The sequence below is a fragment of the Chiloscyllium plagiosum genome, chromosome 23, assembly GCF_004010195.1.
Source record: "Chiloscyllium plagiosum isolate BGI_BamShark_2017 chromosome 23, ASM401019v2, whole genome shotgun sequence".
NCBI lineage: Eukaryota > Metazoa > Chordata > Chondrichthyes > Orectolobiformes > Hemiscylliidae > Chiloscyllium > Chiloscyllium plagiosum.
Genome location: NC_057732.1, coordinates 914,590 through 929,381, shown reverse-complemented (window position 1 = coordinate 929,381; position 14,792 = coordinate 914,590). Strand labels below are relative to the sequence as shown.

The following is a 14,792-nucleotide window of genomic DNA, read 5'->3' as shown; positions in this document are numbered from 1 at the left end:
GCTGGAAAAGCGCAGCAGGTCAGGCAGCATCCAAGGAGCAGGAGAATCGACGTTTTGGGCATGAGCCCTTCTTCAGGAATGAGACAAGGTGGGCCTCAGTCCCAACCCTCGAATTCAGCACCACCTTCTTGACATGCAATCTTCTTCTCGACCTCTCCGCCCCCACATCACCCTCACCTTATCACCCTCACCTTAACCTCCTTCCACCTATCGCATTCCCAACCCCCTTCCCCAAGTCCCTCCTCCCGACCTTTTATCTTAGCCTGCTTTCCTCATTCCTGAAGAAGGGCTCATGCCCAAAACGTCGATTCTCCTGCTCCTTGGATGCTGCCTGACCTGCTGCGCTTTTCCAGCAACACATTTTCAGCTCTGATCTACAGCATCTGCAGTCCTCACTTTCTCCTAGATATATTATTTCCATCAGGTACGTGGCCTGCATTACGACGCACAGTTCGTGTTCATGGAATTGCCCTACCCTCTGGTCTCCTTCCAGAAATTATCTGTCTTTTACCTGGAGCTGATCATATTCCAGGACATGGTTGGCTTTCCCCCTCTGGGAGTGGTGGCTTTTGTCTGGGAGCCACTGCTCAGGAACAGGTTCCTCAGCAAGTGTGGTTTGTGCTGGCTGAGGGAGCAGAGAGCAAATAAGTTGCTCAGCCCTGACACCTCGTGAGCAATCGAGGTGGCTAAGGTTTGCGGTGGGCTTCCGGACAAACTGTTACCTGAGGGTGAAACCAAACACGGGGGGGTCCCTGGCACTGTGAGGCAGCAATGGTAACCACTGAACTACAGTGCACCCCATAGTGGTCACTGGTTTATTGTAGGAAAAACAGCAGTAAATTTGTGCATAGCAAGATCCCAAAAATAGTGACTCAGTGGTTAGCACTGCTGCCTCATAACACCATGGACCCAGGTTCAATTCCAGCCTTGGGCGACTCTCTGTGTGAAGTTTACACATTCTCCCCCTGTCTTCCTAAGTTTCCTCTGGATGCTCTGGTTTCTTCCCACAGTCCAAAGGTATATGGATTAGGTAAATTGGCCATGCTAACTTGCCCATAATGTTCAAGGATGTGTAGGTTACGCACATTAGTCACGGGAAATGTAGAATAATAGGGTAGGGGAATGGATCTGGGTGGGATACTCTTTGGAGGGGTGATGTGAACTTGGTGGGCCAAATTGCCTTTTCCAAACTTTAGAGATTCTATGATCCATTCTGAACATCTGCTTTCATGGCCATTGGTTAAAGGATCAGGACAGTAGAGAGAATTCTCCAATAGCAATTTTGAATGATTTAGCATCCACCCTGGAGGATAACTGACTTAATGTTGCAGCAGGAAGACAGTACCACTGACAGTGCAGCACTCCCTTAGTTATTCCGAAACTGTCTGGGAGTTACTACACACAAGGAGTACAGTGTACTAGGAATGACAATTTCCAATTCAGTAACTTTGTTTCTACCCCAGATTACTGAGGGGAGGGAGAGAGGAACTAGCTGGGGCTTTAACAGATATCTTTGCAGCATCCTTGAACACGGGTAATGTCCCAGAGGACTGGAGAATTGCTCATGTTGTCCCCTTGTTTAAGAAGGGTAGCAGGGATAATTCAGGAAATTATAGACCGGTGAGCCTGACATCAGTGTTAGGGAATCTGCTGGAGAAGATACTGAGGAATAGGATCTATTCCCACTTGGAAGAAAATGAGCTTATCAGTGCTAGGGTGACATGGTTTCGTCCAGGGAAGGTCATGTCTTACAAATCTAATGGAATTCTTTAGAAGGGTAGCAGAGATAATTCAGGAAATTATAGACCTGTGAGCCTGACATCAGTGTTAGGGAATCTGCTGGAGAAGATACTGAGGAATAGAATCTATTCCCACTTGGAAGAAAATGAGCTTATCAGTGCTAGGGTGACATGGTTTCGTCCAGGGAAGGTCATGTCTTACAAATCTAATGGAATTCTTTAAGGGAGTGACAAAGTTGATTGATGAGGGAAGGGCTGTAGATGTCATATATAGGGACTTCAGTAAGACGTTTGATGAGGTTCCCCATGGTAGGCTGATGGAGAAGGTGAAGTCGCATGGGGTTCAGCATGTACTAGCTAGATTAGATTCCCTACAGATTACGTTAGGTTCCCTACAGCGTGGAAGCAGGCCCTTCAGCCCAACAAGTCCACACCGACCCTCCGAAGAGCAACCCACCCAGACCGATTCCCCTGCATTTACCCCAACTAATGCACCTAACACTATGGGCAATCTAGCATGGCCAATTCACCTAGATGGATAGAGAACTGGCTGGGCAGCAGGAGACAGAGAGGAGTAGTGGAAGGGAAGTTCTCAAAATGGGGACCTGTGACCAGTGGCATTCCATAGGGATCCGTTTTGAGACCACTGTTGTTTGTGATGTACATAAATGATTTGGAGGAAGGTATAGTTGGTCTGATTATCAAGTTTGCAGATGACACTAAGATTGGTAGAGTAGCAGACAGTGAAGGGGATTGTCAGAGAATGCAGCAGAATGTGGATAGTTTGGAGAGTTGGACAGAGAAATGACAGATGGAGTTCAATCCGGGCAAATGCGAGGTGATGCATTTTGGAAGATCCAATTCAAGAGCGAACTAAATGGAAATGCCCTGGGGAAAATTGGTGTACTGAGAGAGCTGGGTGTTCAGGTCCATTGTACCCTGAAGGTGGCAATGCAGGTCAAGGAAGGCATGCAGCATGCTTTCCTTCATCGGATTAGGCGCTGAGTACAAGAGTTGGCAGGTCATGGTAGAGTTGTGTAGGACTTTGGTTTGGCCACATTTGGAATACTGCATACAGTTCTGATCACCACATTACCAAAAGGACGTGGATGCTTTGGAGAGGGTGCAGAGGAAGTTCACCAGGAAGTTGCCTGGTATGGAGGGCACTAGCTATGAAGAGAGGTTGAGTAGATTATGATTGTTTTCATTAGCAAGACAGAGGTTGAGGGGGGACCTGATTAAAGTTCACAAAATCACGAGAGGTGTAGACAGGGTGGACAATGCTTCTTCTGCAGAGTGGGGTACTCAATTACTAGGGGTCATGAGTTCAAGGTGAGAGGGAAAATGTTTAGGGGAGATATGCGTGGAAAGGTCTTTAAGCAGAGGGTGGTGGTTGCCTGGAATGCATTGCCAACGCAGGTGGTAGGGGTGGGAGCCATAGCTTCATTTAAGATGTATCTAGACAGATACATGAATGGGCAGAGAGCAGAAGGATACAGAACCTTAGAAAATAGGTGACAGGTTTAGATAAAGGATCTGGACTGGCGCAGGCTTGGAGGGCCGAAGGGCCTGTCCTTTTGCTGTAATTTTCTTTGTTCTTTGTTCTATCCTCTCAGCACCAAGCTCCACATATTCTGCACTAAACAAAAACAACCCGAAGAATTGCAGCTACTGGAAATCATAAATAATATCAGAAATTGTTGGGAAAACTCAGCAGGTCACGCAGCATCTGTGGAGAAAAAGCAGAGTTAACGTTTGGGAAAAGGTTGGTATTTATGTTAGAGAAGTGGTGGGAGAGGGTGAAGGAGTAAACAATAGATGGAAAAGGAGCCCAGAGAGAGAGAAACAGTTGGGTAGACAAGGACTGGACAAAGACCAGCCTGGGAGAATGAATAGCTGCTAATAGATTTGATTCCCTACAGTGTGGAAACAGGCCCTTCAGCCCAACCAGTCCACACCAACCCTCCAAAGAGTAACCCACCCAGACCCATTTCCCTCTGACTAATGCACCTAGCACTATGGGCAATTTAGCGTGGCCAATTCACCTGACCTGCACATCCTTAGACTGTGGATGGAAACCGGAGCACCCGGAGGAAACCCACGCAGACACTGGGGAGAATGTGCAAACACTACACAGACAGTCGCCCGAGGCTGGGATCAAACCTGGGACCCTGGTGCTGTGAGGCAGCAGTGCTAACCACTGAGTCACCATGCCGCCCAAATGGTGACCATTAATGACTAACAAGACCTAGGGTGTGGGGGTCGGGGGAAGGACTTGAGAGAAGATGTTCAGGCCCTAAAATTGTTGAACTCAATATTGAGTCCAGAAAGCTGTAGACTTCCCAAGCAGAAAATGAGGTGCTGTTCTTCCGGCTTACACTGAGCTTCACTGGAGCACTGCAGCAAGCCTGAGGCAGAGGTAGTTGGCCAAGAAATACGGTGGTGTGTTGAAGTGGTAGGCAACTGGAATCTCAGGGCCATTTTTGCGGACACAACATAGTGAGGAGGGAAGCAAGAAACAGTTTGTGTGGAAGGCTGACAAGGCAGCCTGTAAATCACAGCAGTGAGGAGCTCTCAATTGAGAAACCCTGTTTGTGGGCTACCACACACACACACATTGTCAGCTATTATAGTCCCCACTAGCCACTATTCATTCTCCCAGGCTGACCATTAACCACTGCTTTGTCTGTCCAAATATTTTTCTCTTTCTGGGTTCTGTCTCCACTGATCACTTAGTCCTTCCCCTTCTCCCCCCACACCTACTTCAGCATTTATACCAATGTTTCCTAGCTACCATCAGTTCTGAAGAAGGGTCATTCCACAAAAAAAATGTTAACTCTGCTTTCTCTCCACATGATGCTGCCAGACCTGCTGAATTTTTCCAGCAATTCCTGTTGGGCTGACTTCATGTGTGTTTTTAGAGGAAGATTTTATAAAGTTTCATCAGCTCCTAGTCCTGTTAATTTCTAAGTTGTTTTTATTTCCAATTTTCAGTTCCTCTCCCACGACATCCCACTTTTTGACAGCATAATTTCTGATCTCTTCCCGGGGGTCGTTTTGCCAACTCGTCACCATGGCAACCTGGAGATTACTATCCAAGAGACCATTAAAGGATTTAATCTTCAGCCTTCACCCTGGTTCATTGAAAAAATCATTCAGGTAATGAACAGGATGCCATTGAAAGTGTTGTCTCCAGACTGGGAATGAATAAGATCCCCAGTTTTACTGGGGCTGGGGAGAGGAAGAGGGTATGGGTTAAATTCCAACATTTGGGCCAGAGCTTTGATTTCCAATCTAAGGGGTGAAGGGTGGATATTTTGTCACTGCCTCCCATCTAAAGAGGTCTGTGAGGTGATCTTTGCTCTATTTAGCAGAACAATCTACTTGATCATGGTATAGCCCAGGCACCCACTCCAACTCCTCAGATGAACCCCAACTTTATTCAACACATGATATATTAAAAAAAGGACTTGTATCTCATAAGAGCAGTGATCCTAACACTGACTCTTGAGGAACACCAATCCTTGAGGAACACCACTGTCTATCATCCCACGGCTGAAAGTACCCACTTACCACATTCCGCTGTTTTCTGCCCTTAAGTTGACTTTATCCAGTAAGACACTAACCTTTCTATGCCATGAGCCTCGATTTTGTGAACCAGCCTTTTATACAGTACATTGTCAAACACTTCCTTAAAATTCATATAGACAACATCCACCATGCTCCATTAACCTTCTCTGTTAGATCACCAAAATACTTAATTACACTTGTTAAGCACAATTGTGCCTTTTACAAATCCTGAATTAACCCCAAACTCTCTGTGGGCCTATAGTGTCCTCTCTAATCATTGATTCTAAAACTTGATGTTGATCTTGATGGCCTCACTCAGAATGTCCATATATCTGTCTGTTGAATCATGTGTAGCACTTTCCAATTCTTTGACATCTCCCCCATATTGAGGGAAGACTGGAAGATTTTCACAAACCCTTCCACTCTCTCCACCACCATTTCCTTGAGCGAACTGTGATGCATCCTGAAAAGGTGACACTAAGGCCTTGTGTCTATCAATTCTCAGCCCCATCCACCAACTCACTTTCTGCAGATATTTTGTCAATATCTTCTTCATTAGTAACTATTCATACTAAGGGGAAAATGCCAAAGTTACAGGATTGATAATATACACCTCATCTATATAATGTTGATCATGATAACTGCAATTGCTGTCAAAACCCACCTAGTTCATAAGGGAAGGCAATCTGCTGGCCTCATTTAGTCTCCTCTACACATGATCCCTGACCCACAGAATTATGGCCGATTCTGAATCGTCTTATTCATTCATAGGATGTGGGTGTCACTGGCTAGACTAACATTTATTGTTCATCCCTTATTGGCCAGAGGTCAGTTAAATGTTGAACACATTGTTGTGGGGCTGAAGTTACATGTAGACCAGACCAGGTAAGGATGGCAGATTTCCTTCCCTGAAGTGAATCAAATGGATTTTCCCCCAACAATGATTACTGTCTCTGTGAGATCATTTTGATTTTAGTTATGCATTTCATTTCTTCTTGAATTCAAATTTCACCACCTGCCACTGGTGGGATTTGAAATCATGTTCCCAGAAAATTGCCTGGGGTGCAGGATTACTAACCTAGTGAAATTGACACTTAAATGGCTCAGGAAGTTATTCTGTTCAAGAATAACAAATGCTGGCCCAGTGACACCAACATTCCATGAAAAAAATAAAAGAACGACATATCAAACAAAGGACAAAGTTCTGAAGAAGGGTCATTGAAATGTTTACCTTGATTCTCTCTCCATAGATACTACCAGATGTGCCAAGTTTTTCCAGCAATTTCTGTTTTTGTTTCCATTAAAGAAAAAATGTTCTCAGTCATTATTCTCACCTTGTGCAGAGGCTCCCACTGCGCTGTTTACTATTTCCCTGCCAATGGAAGATGCTTGGGGTTCCCTTTAACATTGACTGCCATTCTATTGTCATACTCTCTCCTAGCCGATCTTACTCTCCTCTTCACATTCGTTTCCAACCTTCTTACTGGAAAAATTCACTCGACTTGTAACGTTTCTATTTTATTCTCCTGGTATGGAGTTATGCTCTCATTGCTGGCTTTGTAAGTCTCTAGCAAAACCCCAAAGTGCAGGAAGGAATAGTTTTCACTGTGACAATTTCTTTATCAAGTAGCTTGTCTCCTTCAGGTTGGATGGAAATTAACAGCTTTAATTGTTTATGTCCTCAGATTTATGAAATGATGTTGGTGCGTCATGGCTTCATGCTGGTTGGGAGCCCCCTGGGGGGTAAGACTTGTGCCCTGAAGGTACTGGCTGGTGTGCTGGAGCTGCTGGAAGAGAGGGGCCTGATGGATGAACATAGAGTGCAGTATGTCATCATCAATCCAAAAGCCATCAGCATGAGCCAATTGTACGGCAGCTTTGATCCAGTGTCTCACGAGTGGAGTGATGGTGAGTCCAACCCACAGGTGAAGGTGTACATAGAAATGAGCTCATTTCCAACCAGCTCAGTCATTATACAAACAAATCATTCTGGAATTCATCTCACAAGAAGAATCATAGCCATAGGATCCTACAGCATGGAAACAGACTCATCAGTTCAACCCGTCCACTCCGATCATGTTCCCAAATTAAACCATTCCCTGCTCCTGGTCCATATCCCTCCAAACCTTGCCTATTCATGATATGGAGATGCCGGTGTTGGATTGGGTTGTACAAAGTTAAAAATCACACAACACCAGGTTGTAGTCCAACAGGTTTCATTGGAAGCACCAGCTTTTGGAGCGCTGCTCCTTTATCGGGTGGTTGTCAACCTGATGACAAGCACCTGATGAAGGAGCGCTCCAAAAGCTAGTGCTTCCAATGAAACCTGTTGGACTATAATCTGGTGTTGTGTGATTTTTAACTTTGCCCATTCGTGAACTTATCCAAATGTCTTAAAAATGTTGTAACTGTGTCCACACCTACCACTTTTTCTGGCAGTTCATTCCACATATGAACCACTCTCTGTGTAAAAAAGTTACCCCTCATATCTTTTTTAAATCTTTCTCCTCTCACCTTAAAGATATACCCCCCTGGTTTTGAATCCCCTACCCTATGTACATCCCTCATGATTCTATAAACCTCAATAAAGGTCACCTCTCAGCCTCCTAAGCTCCAGTGAAAATAGTCACAGTCTTTCCAGTCTATTTTTATATCACAAACCCTGTATTCCTTGTAACATCCTTTTCGGAACCAGTCTAATAATACCCTTCCTATAACAGGGCAAACAAAACTACACACAATAAAAAAAAGGATGATGCAAGAAAGTCTCTCAAGACTCAGGAGCAGCTGCAATCTCCATGCTCCTCTAAGTCCACTTTTTTAGATAGTCCTTGCATCTAAAATTTAGTTATCAGAAATCATCCACGTCGCAAGTGGCTTTGTTGAGGACACTGCAGAGAGTGAAAATGCCTTGTGGACAAATGGTAAGATATTAAGCTTTAGATTGCTTGAACTGTTTACCAGGGTGAATAGATTTGAAGAGAAAATGTCATACCAGGTAGATTTTCGCCAGTAGTCAATGACAGGAATTAAAGGCAAAAAAAAATGACAGAAAAAAAGCATTACCAACGTAGTTACATCTTTCACAAATGTTTAAAATCCAAATGTCCTACAGACATATCTTAATGATGGGGCTTTATCAATAGTGATATTTTCCAGGGAATATGTCAGGACAGGAAAGGTATCCATTCTCCTGCAGCTTTCTTGGTAGTGGATGTCAGAATTAGGGACTGGGATAAGCCATCTTCTAAGCACTCCAGGATTTGCTGACCTTTACAATGAAGAATAATTTCAGCATCCATCAGCTATCCCTGTGAGGGTTTCTCTGGGAAGAGTTGTGTTACCTAACTGGGCACTTGCTTAATATCCCAGACTATCAATGTACCCACCGACCGTTTCCAGCTAGCGCCTCCTCTGTCCAGCAGGTGTAAGGCATTGTGGAGTGTCGAACACTGTGAACTAGGATACTGGTAAAGCTTTGAATGCTGGTTCGTAAACCTTTTCTGGATTTGGCCTGCTAATTGCTGCACTGGAGAGAATCATCGAAGGAGGACATTCAGACCATCAACCTCAGTGCTAGCCCACTGAAGGAAGTCACCTGGTGTTTATTCCCCACCTGGAGCGCTGTACATTCTTCCTTTTTGGGTAGTGATCCAATCCCCTTGAGAAAATGGCTCCACTAGAGCTGCCTCCCCTTCCACTCTCAGGTGGAAAGCATACCCAATCTCAAACAGTGTAAGCAGATTTCTCCTTGTGTTACAATTGCTTCTTTTTCCTTCAATCTGTATTCTCTGATTCTTGATCCTTCCACCACTGGGAATAGTTTCTCCCTTTTTTATTCTGTCATGCTCCCTTATAATTATGAGTTTCTGTCAAATCTCCCCTAATCCTCAGTATATATTCTTAACCACACTCTCAATCTGTCCCACCACATTCAATAATTAATGCACTGATAATGCTAGGTCTCTTTGTTACTGCACCCTCTTTAAAATTGAACCCTTTATTATGTATTGCTTCTTCATATTCTTCCTAGCAAAATGAATCACTGCACACTTCTCTGCATTAAATTTAATCAGCTGCTTGTCTATTCATTCCCACCTCCTTTGTCCTTTCAAAGTTTGCATTATCCTCCTCACAGCTGACAATGCTTTCAAGTTTCGTGTAGTCTCCATGCTTTGAAATTTTGGCATGCACACTAAGGTTGAGGTCATTAATATGTATCGGGGGAACAAGGTTCATAACACTAACTTATGGAGAACTCTATTACGAACCTTTCTCCAGTCCAAAAAAATACAATCACCGCAGCTCTCTAATTCCCATTATTCAGCCAATTTTGTGTCCATGTATTGTGTCAAGGGTGCCACAGTAGCTCAGTGGTTAACACTGCTGCATCACAATGCAAGGGACCCAGGTTCAATTCCAGCCTCAAGCTTTACATCTGTGTAAAGTTTGTACATTCTTCCTGAGTCTGCATGGGTTTCCTCCCACAGTTACAAAAGTGTGCAGGTTAGGGTGGATTGGCTGTGCTAAATTGCCCATTGTGTCCAGGGATGTGTAAGCTAGGGGGGTTAGTCATGGAAAGTGCAGGCTTATTTGGTAGGGGGAGGGTCATAGTGTTGATGGGCTGAATGGTCTGCTTCCGCACTGTAGATTGTGTTCCTGTCCATTTTATTACATGAGCTTGAAAATTTCTCAAGTTTATATTGTGACTTTTTATGAAACAATAACAACTTGTTCTGAACAAAGCTATTCAAATATACATAGTGGGAACAGGTATAAACCATTCAGTCCCTCCAGCTTGTCCTACATTTAGTAAATTCATGGCTGCTCTGATTGGAACAGCAAGTCCTAATCAATTCTTGCGTATCCCCTTTAACATTGCACTCATTTGCTTATCCAGAATCCATCCACCTGCCCCGTTAAAAACAGTCACAGACCCTGCTCCACCACCTTTTGAGGAAGAGAGTTCCACAACTGTCTGAGAGATAAAAGTCTCCTTAATTCTGTCTTAAATGGGTTGCTGCATATTTTAAACAGTGACACCTAGTTCTCGATTCCCATCGGGGGCAACATTCCTTCTACATCCACTGGTCAAGATCCCTCAGGATCTTACATAGTTCATTTCAATCACATCACTTTCTTAATCTCCAACAGATACAAGACCAGCCTGCCTAGTTTTTCCTCATAATTCCAGGTATTCATCTGTTAAACCTTCTCTGAACTGTTACCAGCATATTTACATCGGCAATAAATACACTGTACACAGTACTGCAGATGTGTCACAGAATCAAAGAGACCTTCACCAGCAAAGACCTTTTCAAATTTGCACCAGTCAAAAACAACCACTTCTCTAACCCCATTCGCCAGCACGTGGCACATAGCCTTGTAATGCCTTGGTATCACAAGTGCACATGTAAATACTTCTTAAATATACTGAGCATTTCTGCCTCTACCACTCTGACAGACAGTGAATTCCAGATTCCCAACACCTCTGGGCGAAAAAGTATTTCTTCACCAAACCTCCTGCCCGTACCTTAAATATGGTTATGGATCCTTAGGGGAAACATTTCTTCCTGTGTACCCTATCTATGCCCCTCATAATTTTATACAGCTTCATCATGTCCCCTGTTGATATCTTCTGCTCTGAGGAAAACAATCCCAGTCTGTCCAATCTCTATTCATATGTGAAACTCTCCAGCCCAGGCAATATCCTGGTAAATCTCCTCTGCACCTGGTGCTGTCATGTCCCTCCTATAATGTGGATTCTAGAACTGCACACAGCACTCTAACTATGGCCTAACTAACATTTTATACAGTTCCAGGATAAATTCCCTGCTCTTAAACTCTATGACTCAATTAACAAAGGCATGTATCCTATATGCCTTCTTAACCACTGGGTTAAGTTTGGGGTACCTGTCACACTACCCTAAGGAATTGGTGAACATGCATATCAAGGTCCCTCTGATCCTCGGTGTTCCTAGGTCCTACCGTTCACCATGCATTCCTTGCCTTGTTTGTCCCTGCATACATGCAACACCTCACATTGATCCACATTGAATTCAATTTTCCACTGATCAGCCCATCTGACCAAGCAATCTTTATTCTCTGATATATCCTCCAAGCCTGTACCTCCTCACTATTTACCACCTCACGAATTTTCATATCATCAACAGACATACTGATCAACCCTCCTGTGGTCTCACTAGTGCCCTGTACAACTAAGGTATAACTTTCATATTCAATTCCCCTGACAATAAACAACATTCTATTCGCTTTCCTAATTACTTGCTGCAGGCTAGTCTTTTGTACACTGGAGGAGAAAGTGAGGACTGCAGATGCTGGAGATCAGAGCTGAAAATGTGTTGCTGGAAAAGCGCAGCAGGTCAGGCAGCATCCAAGGAGCAGGAGAATCGACATTTCGGGCATAAGCCCTTCTTCAGGAAGGGATCCTGACACCCAGATCTTTCTGCATCTCGGAGCTCTGCAACCTCTCACAGTTTATAGAATATGCCTCTATCCTTTCTGCCAAAATAGACAATTTCATATTTCACATTTTTCCACGTTATTCTCCATTTACCACAACTTTGTTCACTCACTTAACCTATCCATGTCCCTTTGTAGCTTTGTTATGTCCTCATCAAAACTTATTCTTCTCCCTAACTTCATGTCATTGTCTAATTTAGTTTCCATAACTTCCGTCCATTCACCCAAATCATTGTTAAAAATAAGGAAAGGTGAAGTCCCAAAATTCTTCTCAGTGATATAACATTTGCCACACCTTACCATTAGAAAAAATCAATTTATGTCCCTTCCCTGCTTCTAATTTGCCAGCCAATCTTCTACCCATGTCAATATGTTACCCTGGACCATGACTGTTTGTTACCTTTGATATGATACTTCATCAGTTGTCTTCTGAAGACCCAAATACAATACATTCACAAATTCCCCTTAACTAACAGCATGTTACTTCTTCAAAGAACTCGATAAATTCAGTGAATATTTATTTCCCTTCAATGGAACTGTGCCAATTCTGCCCTCTAATATCTTTAATAATAGTTTCTAACATTTTCCCTGTGACAGATGTTAAGCTAACTGGCTTAAATTAATGGAAGAATGATTAATTTATTGTCACATATATCTTGAAGATACAGTGGAAATGTTTTGTCACCACAATCTGGCACCATTTTGAGATACAATAAGATTAAATACAAATTATTTAAGTAAGAGTTCATTTTCTGTTCAAATTGGGGTCTCAAACACAGCTTTAGGGCTTCTGCGAGGGGTCTGGAAGGTGTTTCAGTCCTCAAGGAATCCTGCTCTGGGAACAGTAATTACAACACCAATGCCCCAGGAGCCACTGACTCTGCTGTCACCTCCACCTTACCAACACAACCAAGAGTGCAGGCTCCAGGTCTCCCGGTGCCTGGAGACCCCACTTCAGGCATTGGCACCACCCAGAGTCTAGGCTCAAGGCCAACCACGACCACCACCACCAAAGAGTCCTGGTCCATGCCACCAACAATGCTGCGATGTGCCTGGCCGACACCACTCCAGACTCGAAGATGAAGAAAGGAAGAAGAAAAGAACAAATATAAAAAGTGCATAGAGAAACGATGCCTCTAGTCTGAAGCAGACGGGCTCCAATGAGCCTGAACACTGCCTACCGTGCTGGTGCCTTTTTGGATTTGACGTTTTCTGCTTCTGCCTCCCTATCCTTTTGAATAAAGAACTTACATTCGCAATCTAATGGTACCTTCCCGGAAGCAATATTGACTTTTCATCATTCAATTTTACATGTGGAGGAAATGATGGCGCAGTGTTAGTGACTCTTAACTAGTAATTGAAAGGCTCAGGTTAATGCTCTGGGAGCATGGCTTCAAATGGAACAAAAGCAGCTGGTAGAATAAAAGTACATGTAACAAGTCTGGAGTTGAAGGACAATCTCAGCAATTATGATCATGAACCTATCAGTAATTGTTCTAAAAGCAGACCTTTAAGGAAAGGTATCTGCCATCCTTACCTTGTCTGTGTGACTCTCGAACCACAGCAATGTGCTTGACTTGTCATTGCTCAACAACCAACTAATTCATTCCTCAAGGAACAGAGCTGACCAATCAGAATCACCATGCTAAGTTTAAAATATAAAGGAAGCATGCCAGTTAACTGTCAATCATCATTAGTGGCAATGCTTCTAACAACAGAACCCATTTTCCAACCAATCAGCAGCCTCCTCTCACGCAATAAAAATGCCGATTTTCCCCATTCCCCTTTCCACTGGTACCCTCACAAATTTTCCTGATAGATGTGAAACAAAAAGCCTTGATAAGAAGTGTCTTTTCTCAACAATATGAAATACTTAAATCTATAAATTATCAGTAATCCCCCTGGGAAATTCAGCTTTTCCAGCTTTAATCCCTCCTTTGTTAAACCTAGAGGTGGTCAGTTGCAAGTGATTTGAACTAGAATTGTAAATTTTTCAAAATTTCAGTTTCTTAGCTGACCCCCGAGCAGTACTGACCCTCTAGCAGCACAATGCTCCCTCAGTACTGACTCTCTAACAGTGCAGCACGTTCCTCATCACTGACCCTACAGAAGTGCAGCACTACCTCAGTACTGACCCTTTAACAGTGCAGCATGTCCCTCATTACTGATCCTATAGAAGTGCAGCACTACCTCAATACTGACCCTTTAACAGTGCAGCACATCCTTCATTACTGACCCTCCAGAAGTGCAGCACTACCTCAGTACTGACCCTTTAACAGTGCAGCATGTCCCTCATTACTGACCCTATAGAAGTGCAGCACTCCCTCAGTACTGACCCTGTAATAGCGCAGCACGTCCCCCATCACTGACCCTCCAAACAGTGCAATGCACCCTCAACACTGATCCTCTGACAATGCAGTGCTTCCTCAGTCCTGATACTCTGACAATGAGGTGCTTCTTTGACCCTCACTGAAACAGGTAATCTTGCAATATTGGAGTTGAGCAGTTGTGAAGAGCCACAGCTTTTCTCAGTAAACCATGGAAGGGAAGGACACAACACTGAGGAATAACACGGAGCCTGTCCCCGTTGCTCAGAAGGGAAGGGTGGAGAAGAGCAGAGCAATAGTTATTGGGGACTCGATAGTTCGGGGCACAGATAGGCGGTTTTGTGGGAACGAGAGAGACTCACGTTTGGTATGTTGCCTCCCAGGTGCAAGGGTACGTGATGTCTCTGATCGTGTTTCCCGGGCCCTTGAGGGGGAGGGGGAGCAGCCCGAAGTCGTGGCCCACATTGGCACCAACGACATAGGTAGGAGGAGTGCAGAGGATGTTAGACAGGCTTTCAGGGAGCTAGGTTGGAAGCTAGGAGTTAGAACAAACAGAGTTGTTGTCTCTGGTTTGTCACCCGTGCCACGTGATAGAGAGTCGAGGAATAGGGAAAGAGAACACTTAAATGCGTGGCTACAGGGATGGTGCAGGAGGGAGGGATTCCGGTATCTG

At 44.0% G+C, this 14,792-nt stretch overlaps 1 protein-coding gene across 1 annotated transcript in view; it reads left to right on the top strand.

Moving 5' to 3' along the window:
* Window positions 1-14,792, top strand: part of LOC122561437 (dynein axonemal heavy chain 3-like) — a 466,282-nt gene that overhangs the window by 285,006 nt on the left and 166,484 nt on the right. Inside the window, exons 29-30 of the mRNA XM_043713180.1 lie at window positions 4,734-4,898; window positions 6,995-7,217. Coding sequence (XP_043569115.1) covers window positions 4,734-4,898; window positions 6,995-7,217 — 388 coding nt within the window. The remainder of the gene's footprint in view (window positions 1-4,733; window positions 4,899-6,994; window positions 7,218-14,792) is intronic.